Source organism: Eptesicus fuscus, chromosome 8 (genome assembly GCF_027574615.1).
Source record: "Eptesicus fuscus isolate TK198812 chromosome 8, DD_ASM_mEF_20220401, whole genome shotgun sequence".
NCBI lineage: Eukaryota > Metazoa > Chordata > Mammalia > Chiroptera > Vespertilionidae > Eptesicus > Eptesicus fuscus.
Genome location: NC_072480.1, coordinates 77,076,354 through 77,097,446, shown reverse-complemented (window position 1 = coordinate 77,097,446; position 21,093 = coordinate 77,076,354). Strand labels below are relative to the sequence as shown.

The 21,093-nt window shown below is 47.8% G+C and overlaps 2 protein-coding genes across 3 annotated transcripts in view; one reads left to right on the top strand and one right to left on the bottom strand.

Annotated features, from left to right (window-relative positions):
• Positions 1 to 6,397, top strand: part of CSGALNACT1 (chondroitin sulfate N-acetylgalactosaminyltransferase 1) — a 167,475-nt gene extending 161,078 nt beyond the window's left edge. The window contains exons 7-8 of the mRNA XM_028148744.2: positions 1,754 to 1,835; positions 4,470 to 6,397. Of these exons, the coding sequence (XP_028004545.1) occupies positions 1,754 to 1,835; positions 4,470 to 4,759 (372 nt within the window). The 3' untranslated portion in view covers positions 4,760 to 6,397. The remainder of the gene's footprint in view (positions 1 to 1,753; positions 1,836 to 4,469) is intronic.
• A 5,229-nt stretch (positions 6,398 to 11,626) lies between these two features.
• SH2D4A (SH2 domain containing 4A) overlaps positions 11,627 to 21,093 on the bottom strand; it is a 51,589-nt gene continuing 42,122 nt past the window's right edge. For both annotated transcript variants that reach the window (XM_008143898.3, XM_028148747.2), the window contains 2 exons: positions 14,155 to 14,375; positions 11,627 to 13,707 (listed from right to left, as the gene is read on the bottom strand). In XM_008143898.3, the coding sequence (XP_008142120.1) occupies positions 13,615 to 13,707; positions 14,155 to 14,375 (314 nt within the window). In that variant the 3' untranslated portion in view covers positions 11,627 to 13,614. The remainder of the gene's footprint in view (positions 13,708 to 14,154; positions 14,376 to 21,093) is intronic.

Here is a 21,093-nt window from a genome sequence, read left to right as displayed (position 1 = left end):
TGGACCTTTCTCATTTACACTCATATAGACCTCCGCCACGTATTTGAAGTTGGATACTGGCACTACTCTTCGACTCCACTTTTATCCAGAAGCTTAGAAAACTTGTCTGCATCCTGGGGAAAAAAAGGATGTTAAGCCAGTAGCTGCATCAGGAACAGCTTACCTGGTATAACAGGGATGAAGTAGAAACCAGTTTTTAAAATGACTCAGTAGAGTCATTTTTTTTTTTTTTTTTTAGACTTTTCTGCCCTGAGAAACCTTTCCGGTTGATACTAATGAAATTGTCTTGTCACTTGGGAGGTTTGTATTCCAGGCCTTTGTTCTGAAGAAGGATTGGAGAGCACGTGCTGGGGACCACAGTAGCCGGCAGAGCCGCCCGTGGTCGTGGTTTTCCGTGGCCGGCCTGGTGCGTGCGGGCAGCAGTGCAAGCGGCATCCCCGTGGAGGTGGCAGTGAAAATAAGATCGTTTCCTAGGTCACGGAGTAAAAGAGTTTTCAAGTTCATCAGCCCTTCTGCAAGGGCTACGTTTGTCCAGTACAGCATAGCCTGTGGTAGAGATAAAGGGAAACTTCAGGGAGGTGAAATAGTAGTAACAGGATACATGTTTGGATCTTAGAGCTGGAAGAGACCTGAGGGACGGTTTAGCTCAACCTCCTCAGTTATTGGAAAGGAAATAGGGACTCGAAGAAGTGTGGGGCCTGCCCGAGGCAGAAAAGCCAGCCAGTGGTCAAGATGGGGCGAGACGCGCACTGTGTCTCCTTAGCTGTGAATAGAGCCAGGGGTCCCGGACGGGAAAGGCAGCCATCCGCGTGGATGGGGACCCGGTGCAGCCTCCCCTCCACCCACCCGCCCGGGGGACTTCCTTTCCTGGAATCACCTCTGTTAACTCAAAAACGAATCATGAAAAATAGCGATTAAAATAGGCCCCCAAACCATTCCCAGAATTGCCTCAGCCAAAAATATAGAAGCAACTTTGTAAACGTCTTGCTGCTTCAGCCAGAACATTGGAAATTTACTTGCAAAGGAAGAGGTTGGGCAGGGCCAGGTCTGGCTTTCTGAAGACCGTCACGGCTTGGATGGCCTCTCGGCAGCCTGGCCGCCTGGCAACGACTTGCAGATGCTTTTGGGAGCAGTTTGGCTGGAAAGTAAAGAGGAACGGACAGAGTCTTTCTTCATAACCTGGACGCGTCGGGCCCTTTTCCTCAACAAGCAGGAGCGGAGCCGGAGTCACACGCCGAAGCCTCGGGTTTTCCTTTCATCGCCCGAGGGAGCTCGGGGTGTGCGCGGTGCCAGGGCAGCTGAATCCCGAGTTGTTCTCTATCCCTTCTCTCAACTTCCTGAGCCCTTTGCTGGCTCCCAGCCCGGCCCTGTGTGAGGGGCCGAGGCCTCCGATTCTCGCTGGCACTGGTGTTGGGCCAGACACGTAGGTGGCTTTTCCATGGCGCCGCTCAAAAACTTGCTCCCCGGTTTGTTTTTGAGTGAGTGTGTGTGTGTGTGTGTGTGTGTGTGTGTGTGTGTGTTTCCATGCCTTGTACCCTAGAAACATTCCAGCCAGAGGTGCCAAAAATCACAAGGCCCTGTTTTGGGATTGGTGAGCTGACTATTCCTAACCGTCCAGAAGGACTCAAATCCATCTGCATTTCCCCCACAGGGCTGGGATGGACTCTCTTTTTAACATTGCTTATGTGAATAAGCTCTATTTCTTGTTATCCACTCTGCCCTTCCCTCTCAAATGACGGTGCTTTCCCTGCAGGTCATAAAGAAGGAAACTGGGTTTTGGAGAGACTTCGGATTTGGGATGACATGTCAGTACCGGTCAGACTTCATCAACATAGGTAAGACAAATCCACTGGCAACAAGTCTGCATCTCTACTGCCACCTAGAGGCCAGGGAAGGGCTGTGAGGGAACCTGGCCGTTCAGCTTCCCAGGAGCCTGGTGGCAAAGGAGGTGCCACTTCTTAAGAAAAGGCGGCTCAAGTTCATTCCTCTTGTCATGGGCTTGGAGCTGGACCAATAGGTGGCCTGGGAGTGTGTGGAGCTTTAACCCCTATAATCTCCACCAGCACCTCTCAGTCACCCCAAATAAGGCTCCCATCGGCGGATTCCAGGCAGTTCATTGTGTAAAGGCAGCTTCCACGTGGTCCCCCTAGTGCTGACTTCCCAACCTGTCCGGCTCCTGCGCCCCATCATGGAGACCATCCTGGGCCTCCCCAGTAGGGGGAATCCATTAAAAAATAGGGTGACATGGGGAATTTTAGAAAATCACACACCAGGAAATTTTGGAAAATCTGCTGTACCTTCAAAAATCCCAGATGTCACCTGAAGCTCTGAGTGTACCGTCACTGTGTACACACACATACACACAGGTTCCCAGAGCACAGACAGGGCAGGCCCTCGGTTGCAGTTGAGGAGATCAAGGTTCTCAGAGGCAAAGTGAGGGGCACCGTCAGGATGAGAACAGAGGGTCTGTTGTCCCCCTTGGGAGTTCCACACACTCTCCCCACGGCAGTCGTAACTCACGTGCCTCTGAAGGGCGTAGAATTGTGGATGGTAGGTGACTTGGGAGTGAGAGATCAGGCCAGAAACCTCGATCTTGGGCTCTGGCTCTAGCAGGATGGAGTCTGGAAGTCCTGTCCTCACAAGGTGTGGAGATGCCCACCCCCCACCGCCTCCCTGTGGCCTCCCAGAGACCGCTCACCTGCTCTCTCCTGTCTACTCCCCCTCCAGCCCAGGGCCTACAGCTTCTCTTTTTAAGGTCCGTGAGTCTATCTGCACAGCCCCGGGTTTTGGTCAGAGGTAGAGGTGGTCTGCAGGGCCTGCAGAATGCTCACAGGAATCACCAGTTAAAAACAAAACCCAATCGGCTTGCAGTCAGGTCCCGTAAGCAGCCGCAGCGCCCCTAGGAAGCCAGTCTCCCAGGGGCGGGAGCCCGGGGATAACCAGCAGCGAACCACAGGTGTGCTTTGATCTGTTTAAGAAATAAGCCTAAATGATTTTGTGCAAATCAGTTTCCAAAAATGACATATGTATTTTTTTATTTCTAAAGGAGATTTCCATCTTAAGAAGCTGTTTCCTTGCTCTATATACAGGGAGAGAGTATATTGTGATGATCTATATGTATCAAATGTGGGGTAATAATACATTTTTTTCCCTAAAGACAGGGCGTTGATATACCAGAAAAACATGGGAATGGCAGGCTGGGAAGTTGCTCTTTCTCAGTCGGCCGTTGCTATGAGCTCAGAATGAATCTTTGGGTTACATCTGTCCCCCATTATTCTTTGCAATCTTGCATTAATTTGCAAGCATCGTATACTCGCATAACTTTTACTTAATAAGTTGTAATGATACCAATGGGAATAATAAATCAGTTACAGCTAACTAAGCACTGCCCCTTACATTACTGTCTCGTTTGGTTATGACACCTACTTCATTTCAGGATAAAGAAACCAGAGCTCACGAGAGGTAAAGTGGAAGCTTGGATGAGAACCAAGACTCAGATTCCAGACCCCTGACTCAGAATGGTCTCTGCCTGCACACTATTTGGGGGGACACAGAGCCCTCGTATACATGGATCAGGGGGTGGGTGCAGTGTGGTTTCTCTGTGCTTGGGGAGCCCCCTCTGAGGGATCCAGCAATAGCCTTGATCAGAGCAGCATGGTTTGGGGACAAAGGGCTTTGTGATAACTGAGAAAAGATGTTGAGAATCACCTCACTATGTCTTGTAAGAGTTGGAGAAATCTCCCAGGTGAGACAAGGAACAATGAGAAAAAGAGGCCAATTTTTTTTGGGTTCTACTTGAGGCATGGTGGACTTTATAGGTTAAGAAACAACCTGGGGCATCTCAACCTTGGGTGAGAGTTTAGGGGACCCTTATTCTCCTTGTCCATTCCTACGTGAAACGAGATTGTTGGAGTGGAACCTCAGAGCTGACTGGGGCTGGTCCCTTTAACACGAGTCATTTCACCAGCTTTTGGGGACCACTTTAGTCTCCAAAAGGAAGAGTGCTTTTATGGGATGCGATTTTTTTTCTCACTGAGATCCTGTTTTACTATTTCACACTGCACACCTCTGGTTTATTCCATTTGAAGTGCCAGGAGGAGGTCACATTCAAACGGAAACACGGGAATTTTCATCTGGAGGTCTCGGGTTGAAGTTGGGGTGCTTCTGCAGCTCTCAGTTGGAGCCTGGGGCTCATCGTTAGCACTGCCGGCAGCTCTCGGAGGCGGGCAAATGCTGGGATTCTGTCTGCAGCCAGGTCACCTCTGGGAGTTGGTACTAGCTTCCGTAAAGGTCCTCTGTGTTGGAGAATTCTGAGTTCTCTGACATGGATGGACACTCATGATTCGGAGGGGTGGCGAAACACATCTCCCCTAAGGGCTTCTTGTCTTCATGCGGTTCTGTGCTTGTGCAGCGCAGGGAAGCAGGGGATGCGGGCTGGCATGACTCAGCAGTGTGTTCTCTCCTGACAGGTGGGTTTGACTTGGACATCAAAGGCTGGGGCGGAGAGGATGTGCACCTGTATCGCAAGTACCTCCACAGCAACCTCATAGTGGTGCGGACGCCCGTGCGGGGCCTCTTCCACCTCTGGCACGAGAAGCGCTGTGTGGACGAGCTGACCCCCGAGCAGTACAAGATGTGCATGCAGTCCAAGGCCATGAACGAGGCCTCCCACGGGCAGCTGGGCATGCTGGTCTTCCGGCACGAGATAGAGGCTCACCTTCGCAAACAGAAGCAGAAGTCAAGCAGCAAAAAAACATGAACTCCCAGGGATACAGTTGGGGGAGATGTTTTTTTGGGTTTTTTTCCTTTTGCCACGAACCTGACAAGCGGCTGCAACAAGGAAACGACTTCCGTAAAGGGCAAACAAAGAAGCTGGCTGATTGGTCGGAGACAAAGGGAGAGCACCTCCAGTTTCTGCCTGTGTGGCTTTATGCAGCAGGAATGCACATCTCCCACTTTGCCTGCAGAAGTAGCCCCAACGATCCTCTGCAGCGTCTGACGAAGGAGGATGGTTGTTGAGGTGCTACGCTCGGCCGCGTGGAGGCTGTGATTGTGTTTGCAGCAAAGTGAGGTCTGTGGCTTTCTGTGTGCGCCGCAATATTCATGAATGAAGACCGGCTTTGTAAAAAGTTCATTAGAATGAAAGGCAAACATTTCTCCCCAGCAGGATGATTGTATCAGTAGGACTCTCGTGTCTAGGAATGCTAAAACAAGGCAGGCGAGGAGACTGTCAACTCCAAGATACCCTCATGACGATCCTTGTGAGTATATTAAACAAAACCAAGTGGACTAAATTAAAAAAAAAAAAAAAGAAATTATAACTGTTATCATTTTCCCCAAAATTAACCGAAAATAATCTCATCTTTTTGGTTGTAGTTTTAACCATCTCCATTTGTTTATTTTATTTAAAAATGCACTTTTCTTTTGCTTGAGAGTTATATTTTGCTTATTTAATGACCCATTTGCAAGCCTTACTAAAGAGAGCACAAGCTAGCGTACATTTTTACGTTTTTTAAGAAGATACTTTTAGATGCATTAGGAGAACTTTCCATTCAGAGCACCAGGTTGATACCCGCATCCGGGGACCTGCCCGACGCTGGGCCTGTCAGACACCGAGTCAGACCTTCAGCAGGTGGGAGGCGTGGCGTGGGGCTGCTGAGGACCAAGATATAACCGGACTGCATCTGGAGAGTATTTCCGAAGAGGAGCGACTGAACACTGGAGGGAAATACACAAATATCCTTTTTTTTTTTTTTTTAACCTCAACAGAAAAGGAAACTCATTCAGACTGGCGGTAGCTTGATTTATTTTAAAGTCAGAAAACACGTTTTTTTGCAAGAGAGAACTGGGGACTACTTTCTTACCTGTTTAAAGAAACCAAAGTACACTGTGTGAACCAAACGCTCTCTTTCCCAAGCAGGGTGCTCTTCCTGGCTGCTGGCTTCCACGAGAAGAACTGCAGGAAAACGTATTTTGTGCAAGATCACTCCATCGGCCCGAGTCTCCCGGGATGGGGGGGTTTTGCTACATGTTCACTCACCCCCGTCTAGCGGGGAGTAACTTCATTCTTTTTTAAATGAAGCTGTTCTACTCCATCGCCAAGATGCTTCTGAAAATTGCATTTTATTACAGTTTCCAACTATTAAAAATAAATAAATAAATACAGTTAACACTGAGTGGTTTCTACATTCATGTGAAAATTATTTATTTAATAGCCAGCACCAGTTGCATGAGCTAATTATCTCTGATTCCTTGTCTTCTGTTTGCCCACAGTCAAGTCATTGTTTAAAAGCTTCAAGAACATTCAAGCTAAGCTGTTGGTGTGTCAGGGGGGAAAAGCATTGTATTGATTTGTACTGGTCGTTCCTAACGTTTAATTAAAACACAGGGCATGAGTGGAGGGTGGCGTTGGACAGCTAATAAAATATGATTTGTGGATATGATTTCTTCTTGGAGTAAGAATGCCATATCTTTAGTTTTTGGAAAAGTCTGTTATGCATAGACCAGGGTTTCCCAGCTGTGGCGCTGTGGACATTTGGGGCTAGACCACTGTTTGTTGTGGGGCTGCCCTGTGCACTGTGGGTATTTAGCAGCACCCCGGCCTCTACCCACCAGATGCCAGGAGGGTCTCTCACCGAGTCATGGCCAAACGTCCCCGGGGGGCAGAGCCACCCCTGGATGAGAACCAGTGGTCTAGGCTCTAGGAGGAGGAGAGAACCATAATGATAAACCGGGCCCTTAATACAATTTACTTGTCCTTTTTATTAGAAGGAAATGAGAAATGATTTCCAAGGTGCCTTTAAACTCTGATTGTATTTTATATTTTTACACGTAATGGTGATCCTAGAAATCCCGGGTGCGCTCCCCAGTGGTCCGGAGGGCTTTGTGGGACGGACCTGCACACTCCTGCCCGTGTCCTCCCAGAGTCAGGGGGATGTGTTTCCAACCTGGGACCCTCGGGGAGCAGTCCCAGGCTGCCCCTGGGCTCACCGGCCTTGGTGCTGGTTTAAATTCCGGTATCACAGGTGCCTGAGACCGTGGCTAAGAACTGGGTTTTCGAGTTGCTGATGGTAGCAGAAAAGAAGAGGAAATAGCACAATGTTAAACTATTTTTCTCTTTTTAGAACATAGGTAAGATAGTTTTATCTAAAGGTAGGACCCGCTTAAAGCACATGCAAGCGGGAGTCTGTCTGAGTTGGACTGCTTTACCAACAATAGCGTAGACTGGCTTGTGCAGCAGATGCTAATTTCTCAAGGTTTGGAGTCTGGGAAATCCAAGATCAAGGCACCAGCGGATACGGTGTCGGTGTCCTCTCAGGGCCGAGAGCTCTCCTGTTCTTAAAAAGGACATGGGGTCCCATCACGGGGGCCCCACCCTCACGGCCTAATTGCCTCCCAAAGGCCCCACCTCCTAATACCATCACATTGGAGATTCTACGTATAAATTTTGTGGGGGCACATGCAGTCCATAGCAGGACCTCTCCCCAACCCCTCCCAAAAGGACTAGCAAAGGCCCCACTGAAACACTGTAATGAGGGGCTTGGAATTTAACCTTAGACAGCAAAGGAAAGCAGTAATGAACCTGTGGCTTGAAGGAGCCAGTCACAATACATCTTCTGAAGGCAGGATGCTGCCAAGGAGGCACCGAGTCTTGGGCTTGTGTTAGTTTCCTTCCCACCCTCTACATCCTCCCTCTGTTCTTAATAAGCCGCCTAGTAACTCACCCCAGTCACCTCACTGGACCCAGGGTCTCTAATATAAACCTCAGGTCTCCTCCAACCAGCAGCCTCATGAGAGCCAATTGTTAGTACCTCTTCCCACTCCTCACTCAGTAATGGCTGGTCGGGAGCTTGAAGTCAGCTGTAGTAAGAGCATTTACCAGTGTACCATGAAAATTGGCAGTCAGCAAAGGCTACATACACATCAGGACTCCCCTCAGAACCCCATCCTTCATCCCAACCTCGGCCAGTTGTTCATTGTTTACCGGCACACCACAGATTAAATGAGTTAGTACCGTGGTCGGCAAACTGCGGCTCGCGAGCCACATGCGGCTCTTTGGCCCCTTGAGTGTGGCTCTTCCACAAAATAACCATGGCCTGGGCGAGTCTATTTTGAAGAAGTGGCGTTAGAAGAAGTTTAAGTTTAAAAAATTTGGCTCTCAAAAGAAATTTCAATCGTTGTACTATTGATATGTGGCTCTGTTGACTAATGAGTTTGCCAACCACTGAGTTAGTATGTCTGGCATCCTTGGGACACATCAGGCACGTGGCAGGCATTCATGTTCAGCTGTTATTATTCAATATCAATTCCCATGCCCAGTACCTCTCCGGTGTGATTAGAGGGCCACTGCAGGTCACACATTGCAAACCAGGAACCCATCATGTGTGCATTGTTGTCCTTTATTTCTGTCATTCTGAAAACAATTTCGGTCAATCAGAAGAAGGGTTACGAGGAGTATAAGATATAATGGGTAATTTCTCCTTTAAATCCTATGCTCAGTATTCGGAGTTGATGACCCCTAGGCAGTTGAGAGGCATTCGAGGTTTTTGAAGTAAGGAGCATAGCCAGGCGCTTTATGTACATACTGCCAACCTTCTAAGGTAGGTGATGTCATTACTTCCATTTTACAGGTGCAGAAAACCAGTCAGGAATGGTGAAGAACTGCTCAGGGGCCCAGCCAGGAAGTGGCTGGCTGCAGGCTCACATCATCGTCCCAGCTCCAGAGGGCCTGATGGTCTTGGGGAAGGGGGTGGGGGAAGCTTTGGCCTGGCCTGAGTCCAAAGCCTGGCCTCTTGAGCCTCCCAAAGGCCCCTCCTCCTAATACCATCACATTGGGGGCACATGCAGTCCATAGCAGGACCTCTCCCCAACCCCTCCCCAAAAGAACTAGCGAAGGCCCCACTAGGGGCTTGGAATTTAACCTTAGACAGCAAAGGGAAGCAGTGAGGAACCTGTGGCTTGAAGGAGCCCCACTGTTTCCCCCCTCTCCAGTCCCACCTGCAGAATCCCCTGTCAATGAATGAAAGCTTGTTAACAGCCACCCAGGAACACGGAGCGAGCTGGCCCCACCCCCTCCAGCTGCTGTGTATTCACCCAGGTTAGGGCCCTGAAACCTTGGAAGCAGGCTCTCCAGCAGGATCCTAAGGCACTGAGACTTAAAAGACTGTCTTGAGAGCAGGTAGGAATGTTTGCTTTTTGAAAAAGATTTGACATTGTTGCTGAGAACTGATAAAGCCCTTGGGCGGTCCCTCAGAAGGGTGGGTGTGTTTTACTGCCACACCCATCGAATTTGTGTGATCCCTCTTCTGATTAGCTTTGTATTTGAATTCAAAGCTGTTTCTACTGGCAGGAATCCGTGCTCTGCTGTTGCTGCCAAAATCTATGGGGACTGTGCCATTTGGTTGGGGGCTTTGGGTGGTGGTTTCAGCACAGCAAATACTCTCTCAGTCAGCAGAGGTGCCTTTCAGTCTCTGCATTGCCGTTCCTACATGCAGGCCTCTGGAGTGGTCCACGCTGTGCCCCTGGGCTGTGTCTGCCTGTCCGCTGTTCTAAGAGAGGGGGTGCGGGTGGCAGCCTGGGAGGGCAGCCAGTGCTGTGGTGCCTCAAGGGCCATCATGGCCACAGTCACCCCGAGGTTCAGGGAGGGCCAGACCACCTGCTGCGGCCTCTGCCCAGGACTCGCCCAGTGTCCCTCTGTCTGTCTGGCGGCTGGCTGAGTAAGTAGCCTGAGGCTACAGGCAGTCCCCAGGTGGGATGCATGGCAACTGGACTGACTCCACAGCCACCTGAGAGGGACACCGTAGCTTGAAACGAGGAGACTACAGCAGCTCCCTCTACCTCCGCCGTCAATCCCCCGTTTCTAACCCCACCACCAGCCCACGACCAAACCACCCTCCAACTCATGTTTTAAGAACGAGAACAGTAAATAGCACCTGGCCTGCTAGGATGTTAAACCCCAATGGCAAAGGTTAAGAAAAAAAAATTTTTTTTAATTTAAAAATAAATACAAAACAAACTGTAAAACCCTCAGATTCAATGCAAAGAAAGGCTGAAGGAAAAAGGTACCTGCTTGTTCTAATTATTAGCCTCACACGGAGCCACGTGAAAGACACATCTGTAGCCTGTGGGGCTGTCCCGAAGGGTGGGGAGTGACCTGCGTGGGAAGCCTTTCCCAGAGCCCCTTGCACCATCGAGAGCACCCCAAAGATAAGGCGCTGGCCATGGCCTGTGGTTTTTGAGGACAGTGCAGAGAGGCTCTGGCATAAATGCCCTTGAGTTCGTTTTAGTAGCCTGTCTGTGCCCCTTTTCACTTTTCCTCCTTTGTCTGATCCTTTTTAACTACCCCTGTGTTTTTTCCTCTTCTTGGTGTAAGGTTTGAACCTACTCACACGTCCTTGACATTGCTCAGCACTGCTGGTGATGCTGAGGGACACAGAACCTTTCTGTTCATCTTACTGTGACAGGGTAGGGCAGGTGACCAGACCAGGGGCCCCACAGGTAGGGAGGGTCTGCAGTGGGAGGTGGCGGCTGGAGCGTGTGGATGGCTGTAAGAGGAGATGCCGGAATCCAGTGGAGGGAGAGGAGAATCCACACGGTCAGGGAGGGGCACCTGACACAGTCCCAAGAGGCAGGCAGGTTGGGGTTCCTGGGATTGGGGCACGTGACACAACCTGAGGGGAACATCCCAGACCAAGAAACCTTGGGCAGGTAGGTCAGTGCTGGGCTTCTTGAGCCAATAGATGGAGGGGACCAGGGCCAGGGTTTGGATGACCTCACCTTAGGCCATAACTAGGGTCAGACACAGGGAGACTGGGTCTTACCAGCTGAGCTGGGATGAGAATTCAGGCCTCCTCAACCCATTTAGTTGTAATCAATTTCTGAATTCTGTAAACCTTTCTCTTTCCCTAAGAATTTCAGGTGTTACTCCTCACCAGCATATCATCAAACACTGGACAGTTTATTCTTCTGAGAGTCAGTAACCACCAGGGTAAAATAGTGCAGAACTCCAATCGGCTTCTCCTTGTAAGGGTAGGTTCACCCAGTCATTTCTCGTGTTCTAAGTATTCCCCCAGTAAGAGGTCACTTGGTGTAGTTATATCTGGATATGACTGTACTTATTTCCTCCAAAATAATTTAAGGCAGAGGGTGATGCTGGAATCTTATACACTGAGTGGCCAGATTATTATGATCTCTGAACACATAATAATCTGGCCACTCAGTGTATATCCTATATAATAAAAGGCTAATATGCAAATTGTCCCCTCTACCAGGAGTTTGACCAGCAGGCAGGCCGGCCAACTGCCCATGTCCCCTCCCCCTGGCCAGGCTGGCCGGACCCCACCCATGCACAAATTCATGCACCGGGCCTCCTCTAATATACATTATATATATATATATATATATAATGTACATTATATATACATTATATATGCATATACACACACACACACACACACACACACACACACACACACACACACTGAGTGGCCAGATTATTATGCGTTCAGAGATCATAATAATCTGGCCACTCAGTGTATGTCTTCATAATTATTAGTGACTGTAGAGTACGTTTCTATTCATTCCAGAACCTAAAGATTTCAGAGCTGAATGAAAATAATAAAGATCATCGAGTTAAAATCCCTTGTTTTATTTCATTAGAAGTGGAAGGTGAGGTTCAGAGAGGTGAGGGGACCTATCCATGACCACAGAGCTCATGGTGGGAAGAGGCGGGAACAGAAGTTCCTGGCTTCCGGCCCGGCGCCATCTCTGCAATCCTGTCACGTCATGGTCGCTGAGTCACAGAGAGGAAGCGGAGAGACACTCTTAGACGCTCACTGACAGTTGTCTCTCAGACAATAGAAAACACATGGAGCATTTGAAGAAACATAACAACTCTGTGTTTAAACACTTCCTCACTAAAGTACACATCTCCGCCCATACACACTCGCACATATATATGCACAGACAGGCACCCCGCCCTCTTTGTGGGTTACATTTTACATTGTCAGCGAGTGCTTTAGACAACCAACGACCTCGGGAACAAAGTGCTACCACCTTCTGCTTCCTCCTGCTGATGCGGGGAGGCAGGCCTGAAGTCTGAGTAGATCTCCATCTTCCCAGAGAATGATATCAGTGACCCCGAGCCTCCTCGGTCAGGCCTTCCCCCTGATGGAGGCTGGGGTGGGGGTAGGGTGCAGTGGGGCAGAAGATTCCTGACTGAGCAATTCTTGTCCTGAGCTAAACAGAGCCAGTGGGAGGTTCTTCTCATCTCCTATTTTCCCTTCATTATGAGGAGGGCGGGGTGCCTGTCTGCAATTGTACATCTCCCATTTGTATGGTATATAATGCACATCGGGTTCTGTAATTACATAAATGTCTGTACTGGTTTTCTAGGGGTGCCATAAAAACTACCATAAGCTCAGTGGCTTAAGACAACAGAAATTTGTTCTGTCATAGTTCTGGAGGCTACAAGTCTGAAATCAACGCGTCAGCGGGGCGACGTTCCCTTTGAAGGCCTGTCCATGCGGCTCTCCTAGCTCCTGGTGGTCGCCAGTGGTCCCTGGCATCCCTGGGTTACAACTGCATCACTCCAGTCTCTGCTGTCATCTGATGGCCTTCTCTCTGCGAGCCTCTGTTCCCAAATCCCTCTCTCCTTACAAAGATGCCAGGCATTGATTATGGGGCCCATCCTAGTCCAGTATGACCTCATCTTAACTTGCTTACATCTGCAAAGACCCCATGTCCAAATAAGGTCACGTTCACAGATATGGGGGGCTAGGACTGCCACATATCTTTTGGGGGACACAGTTTAACCCACAAGAAGTAGCATCCACACAGCTCACTATTGTGTTCATGTCAGTCACCACTAACACGTAGGACCTCACATGTGCACAGACTCCATCCCCGGTGCACTCTGGATAGAGCCAAGGTAGACGGGCAACGTGTCCTGGCTCTCCAGGATGAGGACACTCAGACACCAGCTCGCTCTCCTAGTCCGCGGTGTTTTTGTCCCTGTTAAGCCCCTCACCCTATACTTTAAACGCACTCAACTTCCATTCCCGGCTTTGTTTTGCTATGTCTCTTACATCCTGGCTCCAATGTGCACAAAAAGTGAAGTGTGTTTGGAGAGTCATCTCAGCCGTCCATAAAGGCTTCTATTGCCAGCTCCCTAAAGACAGCATGTAACTTCATATAAACAGGCCCTGAGACTTTTTCAGATGATGCAAAAGGAGAGTGTGGAGGCCGTGAAATAGTTCCCATGAGCTACTGGCTTTTAAAGAACACCTTCATTCCTCAAAGTCTCCAGTTTCTTCTTTGTTCACTTTGCCTTCCATACATTATTGAGGGTGTATCCTTCATGTTAAGCAGTTGCTGAAATGGGGAATCTCCCTTCACTTTCGGAGTGCATACGATGCAGAGGTGATCTCCTCTTAGCATCAAACTCCAGTGTGTGTGCAGAAGAGGGATTTCTGTAGGACCGCAAGGATATTGTTGGCTGATCAGGACTGGCTCTGCAGCAGGGTCATTTTGGCTTCACACACAGACGTCCATTTCAGCCGTGTCTGTCCACAGGAAAGCCCAGCCAGGGGCTGCAGGATGACACCTTGGGGGCTGTCACTCAAAGAGCTCCAGGTAGTCAGGAGGCTGGCCCTGCTGACCACAGGGGTACAGGAGGCGCTCCTTCCCCAGGGAGGTTATGGGTTCCTCCTGTGAATCAGAAGGCACAGGTCAGGCTGGGCAGGTTGAGAGAGTAAATAATGATGCCGTGCCACTCCTATCTCTCGAGAACACAGAACTTCCTGCCTACCCTTGATTTACACAAAGCTTTATAGTCTACGACCATTTCAAAACAGATTTTTCTCATGTGCAAACCTCCTGCACCGAGTTCTAACTTGAGAGTGTTCTCAGATGTGGCAGAGAGATTTTAGCATCTCCTATGTTCTCTGCCCAGTGGGGTCTCCCTGAGTATCTGAGGAGGAACTAGGCTCAGCGATAAAGGAAATGCAATTAAGAATCCTGATTATGGGGGAGGAATTATCAAAAACTAATCCCCCATTCCTTGTCTCAATCATTTTCCTCGTAATTGCCTTTCAGAGCTCGAGCTGCTGCAGGACAGGAATTCACAGAGCAGGTCAAGTCTGTGTATCGTCTCACCCTGTGATACTCCACCAGCTCCGCCAGGGTGGCATGCTGCAGCTGGTCCGCGCCCAGGAAGCTGTAGGAGTCGGTGGAGGCATCGATGAGGAAGTGTTTGCAGCCGTCCTCGGACAGGTAGGACAGGGCATAGCCCTTGATCCTCTCACTGACTCGGATCAGGAAGCTGCCTGGCATGCACGTGCTCAGAAGTTCATTCGCTCTCGTTAGTGTGAGAATTCCTGTGGGTGAGAAAAGCAGGTGTTTCAGCCAACTCATTTCCAAACCTCTCCTCTGTTACACATAGCTGTGTGGATCAAGTTCAGTGACAGTAAGTATGACTTTAAGTCCGTTTGGGGCATCTAAGAAGAGTCAACTATCATTTATCTTCTGGTCTTTGGGAACTGGGCAGGGTAGGTTACATAAGAAAATGGATAGTATAAAGGAGAATGTAAATGTTTAACCTTCAGAAGAACACACTTCCACTTACACACCCAGTTACAACAACACGGGGGTCAGATGGCTTCTGAGTCTGGCCGGACTCTTGACAGTCACCCTGGGAGTGTGGGATCTGGAAGAGGCCTTGGAGGTGCCCTCCTCAGTCTACTGATGGATACTGTATGTCCTGGGAATGATCCCATTTGGTCTACCGTGGTAGACAAACTGCGGCTTGTGAGCCACATGCGGCTCTTTGGCCCCTTGAGTGTGGCTCTTGCACACAATACCACGGCCTGGGTGAGTCTATTTTGAAGAAGTGGCGTTAGAAGAAGTTTATGTTTAAAAAAATTGGCTCTCAAAAGAAATTTCAATCGTTGTACTGTTGATATTTGGCTCTGTTGACTAATGAGTTTGCCGACCACTGCTCTAGAACAATGGTTCCCAACTAGGGCCGTGCCTGGAAATTACTGAGAGGCATTTGCGGTTGTCCATGGGCAGGGAGGGTGTGGGGCTCTATTGGCATCCAGTACATAGAGGTGAGGGATACTGCTAAACATCTCACAGTGCCCAGGAGAGCTTCCCACCACAAATAATCATCCAACTCAACATGTCAATAGTACTGAAGCTGAGAAACCCTGGTCTAGAAGTCAGCAAGTTAGTGACGGATCCAGGACAGATGCAGGTCTACAAAGCCCTCCGCTGTAGCTACTCCTAAATGATGCTCATTGGCATGAAGGAATAAGAGCATACACACACACATATCTGTCTTCATATATACTCAAATGAATGAAACTCTTCATATATATGAATATATATGTATATATATTGTATATATGTATATATATTGTATATATGCATATATACTATATATACGCATATGTATATATATACACACACACACAGGGACTACCCATTTGTATGTGTGCTTATGTATTTATCTTCATATGTAAATATCTGCATATATATCTTCATATTTTTTCATATATCTATACTTAAGATGCCTCATGAATTCACACTAACTCAGACCAGACTTTTCTCAAATTGGCTCAAACTCATGAGGTTTGACTCATATTCAAGATTTCCTTTATTCCTACTGTAGTTCTTCAGATGAACCAATAATGTTAAAGCATATAGAAAGTGCACAAACACGTCTTGGGGAAATGGTGAAGTGGAGCTATGATTTGGGAGGAAGGGGCAGCATTCTCCTAGTGTTCTGCCTTTTAGCAGACTTATGATCTTGCCTTCCCCCATTCCACACTGATACCAGCATCTCATCATTAAGAAAAACAAACAAACAAACAAAAAAACACACCTCCTGGTGAAAAGGCAGTGGATTATCATAGCCCTTTAGTCTTGGTGGTGGTCAAGTTAATTGAGACTTGAATCCTAATTATCCAGAGAAAAACATAAAATAAAAATATTCCTATTATCTTTTTTGTAAGTAGACCTTTAATTAAGGGAGGATTTAAGAAATCGCCTGTTGGATGATTATTTGTGGTGTGAAGCTCACCCAGCCAACACCAACCAGCCAGCCTTTCTTGTGCCTTCTCTTCTGCCATGCACCATCCAAACACCCAGCCTGTACCTCAAAGTGCAGCTCATGAGGCTCAGCCCCAGTGAGATGCTGGGGTAAGAACTGGGGGTGGTGAAAAGCCTGGCAGCCGCCCCCCTCACAGGTAGGAAATGTTCCTGGAACAGAAGATTCAAGGCCTCCCTTCCAGGGCCCCCAGCTCCATTGCACTCACGCCCGGCAGGGCTGGTGATGCCTGTGCCTGGTCCCCATCACATCTGATCACTTTCCACCCTTTCCCTGCTAAGCCCGAGCCATTGGAAACTGCAGGTACTACAGCTACTGAGTGAGCCTCTTGGGTCAGCTCCTGCACCGTCCATGTTGGATGCTCAAATGATCCCTGTATAAGCGCCCACAGACAGGGACCGCTGCTTCTGTTGGCCAGTTTTACCTTCCTAAACACACCCAGTCCTGCTGGTAAGTTACAGATGACGACGATAAGCTGAAACAAGGCAACAGGTAACCAGCTAGCCCCGGGACCGCACATGACCGAGGTTTGAAGACTCTGGATTTGACTGCCTCTGAAACCAGGGATATCTGTCACTGACCCTGAAAACTCCCCTCAGAGCCGAGGAAGTGATAAATCGTGAGTGAAGGAGAAGCGGCATTCTGGAAAAAGATTTCTCTCCCTTCCCTGACTTACTGACTCACTCTGAAATCCCAAGCGGCTTCAACAGATGGTGCAGATGTTATACTTCATAACATGATGTTCTACAGATGGATTCGGATTCCTAAACCTGGGTTAAGGTCAAACTGCTCCTAAAATCAGGTCATACAGTAGCTGTAAATCAAACTGCCCGAAGCCCCTGCATCTGTAATTACTGCCCATTATGCACAGATCTTGGCACCATCTAATCCTCCAGAGACTCCTGAACACAATACAATGATTCTCCAGCAAAGGACAGGTCCTAACGGAGACTCTTTGCACACAGTGGAACTGATGGCAGGTCCAGAAGGGAAGTGCTGCTGAAATGAGGCTTCGTCCTTTTTGCTTTAGGCAGGATTCTTATTCCTGAAAAGCACAGCCTCTTGGTGCATCTGGTGATAAAAGCTGATAGCCAATTTGTCATGATTCCATCGAGGGCACTGGGTGCACCCAGGGAGGCCTGGCTGTGATTACTGCCAAGCGGTGAGCTTTGTGTGCCCGCAAAGGGAGCTCTTGAAGGCAAAGCCAAAATCCGGTGTCAGATATTAATCACCAGGGACTCGAGCAATCTCCTCAGTATTTTTCATCCCATGATTTGCCTGGGCATGACTGAGAATCCAGAAGCAGTGGTCTCCCTGCAGCCACAGAGGCCGAGGCCTCCAGGCCTCCTCCCCCCTGACCAGCTCTCTCCTCGCATCTTACAAAACCAGAACCTATCTGAGGTCACAGGAGGATTTCTGTGCTAGTGAAAAGGCGGGCGATTTAAAAAGCTTTCTTTTACTTCACCAATTTTTGAAATGACCCAGCTCTCCCAGCGGCAGACTGTATAGAGCTGAATCAGGCAGGGTGTGGCAGAACTACAGCGCCCAGAAGAAAGCAGGTGTCTCCACGTGGGAGCTTACTGCAGCTCCTGGCTCTGAAGAGCCTGGGGCAGAGCTGGGCTGACACTCCCGGAAGCCCGGTCGTAATAGCTGGGGTTGAGAGGGAGCAGAGAAAAATGCCCACTCCTCTCTGCATGAGGCCTCGGTACCCGCTAGGACAGTACTACCCAGCAGGGTTTTCTGTGATGATGGAAGCCTTGTCTGTGCTGTCCATGGGTAGCCACTAGCCACGTGTGGCCATGGAGCCCCTGAATTGTGGCCAGTGTGACTGAGGGACTTTCATTTTATTTAATTTTAATTCATTTTGATGTAAAGAGCTACATAGGGCTAATGGCTACCATATTGGACAGCACAGCTCTAAGGCCCTCTGGAGTGAAGGTGGGCTCCATGACAGGCCTGGGAGAACTATTTTTTTAATATTTTTTTTTGCACAGAAGAGGTTAACTAGACCTGAGAGACCCAAAATAACTCAGACATGCTGTGACTTTGAAGTTAAATAGATCTGGACCTGACTATTGACTTTGCCACAACTAGTGGTAGAAGCCTGGAGAAGAATTTAACATCTTCTTACTCTATAAAATGGGAATAAAAATGATCTCCTTTAGCCCGGCCTGTGTGGCTTGATTCCTGGTCAGGGCACATGCCCAGGTTGTAGGCTTGATCCCCAGTAGGGGGCATGCAGGAGGCAGGCAAACAGTGATTCTCATCAATGATGTTTCATCTCTCTGTCCCTCTCCCTTCCTCTCTGAAATCAATAAAAATATATTATAAAAAATTACCTCCTTTAAAGTGTTCAGTATAATGCTTGGCACACATTAGGATCTCAAAAAAATTATAGCTCCAACAAAATCTCTGGCAGACAATTAGAATCACTAAGTATTACTGGACTCAAGCTAAATATATAAAAACATAATTTCCTTACACCTACAACTACCAATTATGTGATTTTAAAAATCCCATTCAAAATAGAAATAATTATAAATACACAGGACTAAATCTAGCTTGCTTTTTTATAAAAGGTACTTGTTCGGCATGGGGAATTTACTTAACAATTTAAAATAAATATAAGGAGAGATTTACCATGTTCATGGATGAAAAGATACATAACATAAGATGGCAATTACCTCTTTAAATTAATCTACAAATTCAATGTAATTCCAGTCAAAATCTCAACAAAGCTTTTAAAACTTGACATATTGCCCTAAAAGCCATGTGAGTATATAAAGGGGTCATTAAGACAATTTCAGAAAAGCAGGATATTCAGAGACTAATTAGTAATCTCCACATACAGTATCTTGGCATACAACAGAGATAGCATTGTAAGTCAGTGGAGAAAAGAAAGGCTATTTAATGAATGATGTTGGGACAACTGGCCACTTTGTATGCAAAGGAATAAATTAGGTTTCTACACCAAATATCATATACAAAATAAATTACAGGTGGGTTGTGTATTATGCCACAAGTAAAAGCCACAAAGAAAAATAGCTAAACTCAACCTCACTGAAGTATAAAACTTCAATGCTTCAAAATGTGCCAAAAAGTTAAAAGACAAATCACAGACGAGGAGATGAATGAGCAAGAAGGAAATCTGCCAGGGGTCAGCCTTCGACCTCAAGCTGCCAGTCTTCCCCGAGTCTCCAGCCTGCCCGCCTACCCAGCAGATTTGGGACCCAGTAAGCCTCCACAGTCATGTGGGCCAGTTTCTTAGGAAGTCGCCCTGAGAAGAGCAACTTTAGGAAGAGCAGCTACAAAGGCCCTTAGGAAGGGACAAGTGCGGTGTGTCAGCCTCAGAAGTGACACAAACGGTGGAGAGCAGTGAGCAAGGTAGGAAGAGCGATTTGAGATGAGTCTGGAGCAATTGTTGGGGGCAGAACAAGTAGGCTCTTGTTGCCCATAAGGAGGAGCTTGGGTTTCGCTGTAATTGAAGTTTGACTATGTGGAGGATTGGGGGGCCACAGAAGAAAGATGGAGAACGGTTAGGAGGCTGATATAAGAGGCCAGGTGAGGGATTGACATAGATGATCCTGATTATTCACATGATAAAGTCCAGAACTCTTTCCCTTTGAAGGATCTGAGCAAGATACACTGCAGTATTCCCAGTAGTCCTCCTAAACCAGTGGTCGGCAAACCGCGGCTCACGAGCCACTTGCGGCTCTTTGGCCCCTTGAGTGTGGCTCTTCCACAAAATACCACGTGCGGGCGTGCACGTACAGTGCAATTGAAACTTCGTGGCCCATGCGCAGAAGTCGGTTTTCGGCTCTCAAAAGAAATTTCAATCGTTGTACTGTTGATATTTGGCTCTGTTGACTAATGAGTTTGCCGACCACTGTCCTAAATGACTATGAGTATAAACTGTCCAAATTAACTAACATTAATCTGCAGAACATATATTTTTAAAAATCAGAAAACACCAACTACAAAATTCCTTCACAAGGCCTTCTGCCCAAACTGCTGGGGCTTCCATGTGCTTCCAGTGAAACGTGGGATTGATGGTCTGTAAAAAAACTTTAATTTTTGCTGAGGGAGAGGTAGATGTGGGGAGTCTTTGCATATCTAGATTTGCTTGAGATCATAAAAAGATGCTCAGGAAGTTGAGCTCTGCATTTCATTCCAGGATCTCGCTTGATCATGGGATTTTTCATCAAGATCCTACATCTAGGCGTTTAGAGGCAATGCCTACTTCACCAACTACAAAACTAGCATCACAGAGCATGCACCCATGGCAGCATATTTCCTAGCCATACACCATTTTGCTTCATTATGACCCCAAGTGGAAAAGGAGAACTGAGACAGAGATCTGGGCTCGCTGCTTTTCTCTGTCACTGCACCGGATGTTAGGGTTCCATGGGATTTTAACCTGGGTCTTCTATCATTATTCTCAGCTCAACTGCTGGGAATATCTCATCCCTCATGCTTTTAGTTATGTGCTGACAACTCCAACCTGTTATCTCTAGCACTGATCCATTAACCTGCCAAATGGATATTTTCACATGGCTGTCCCAAAGACATTTCAAACTCATTTTATCCCAAATGAGCTCATTATCTTCCCTCGTCTCCCCTTCCCTACGTTTCCTCAGCCTCCTATGTTCCTTCTCTCAATTGACAGCAGGCCACCTTCCACTCAGCCCCACAAGCCAGTGATCCAATATCCTCATTTCCCTTGTCCTCTCTGACACATGCCTACCCTTACCTAAAGCTACTTAAGAGAAAAGGGTGAACACATGAACTTCTATGGGGTGAAAAGTTAGGTGACTGAAGCAATAACTTGGGAAGGGTAACTTATGATAATGAAAGGAAGATGGTAAGCCAATAAAGGAGAGTTTCTATTCCAATATTTCAAAACAGGTTCCTGATAAATAAATAATCATACTTCAAAAAGATATGATCCCTCTTTATCACAGAAATATGTGAAATTTGTCTTCCTA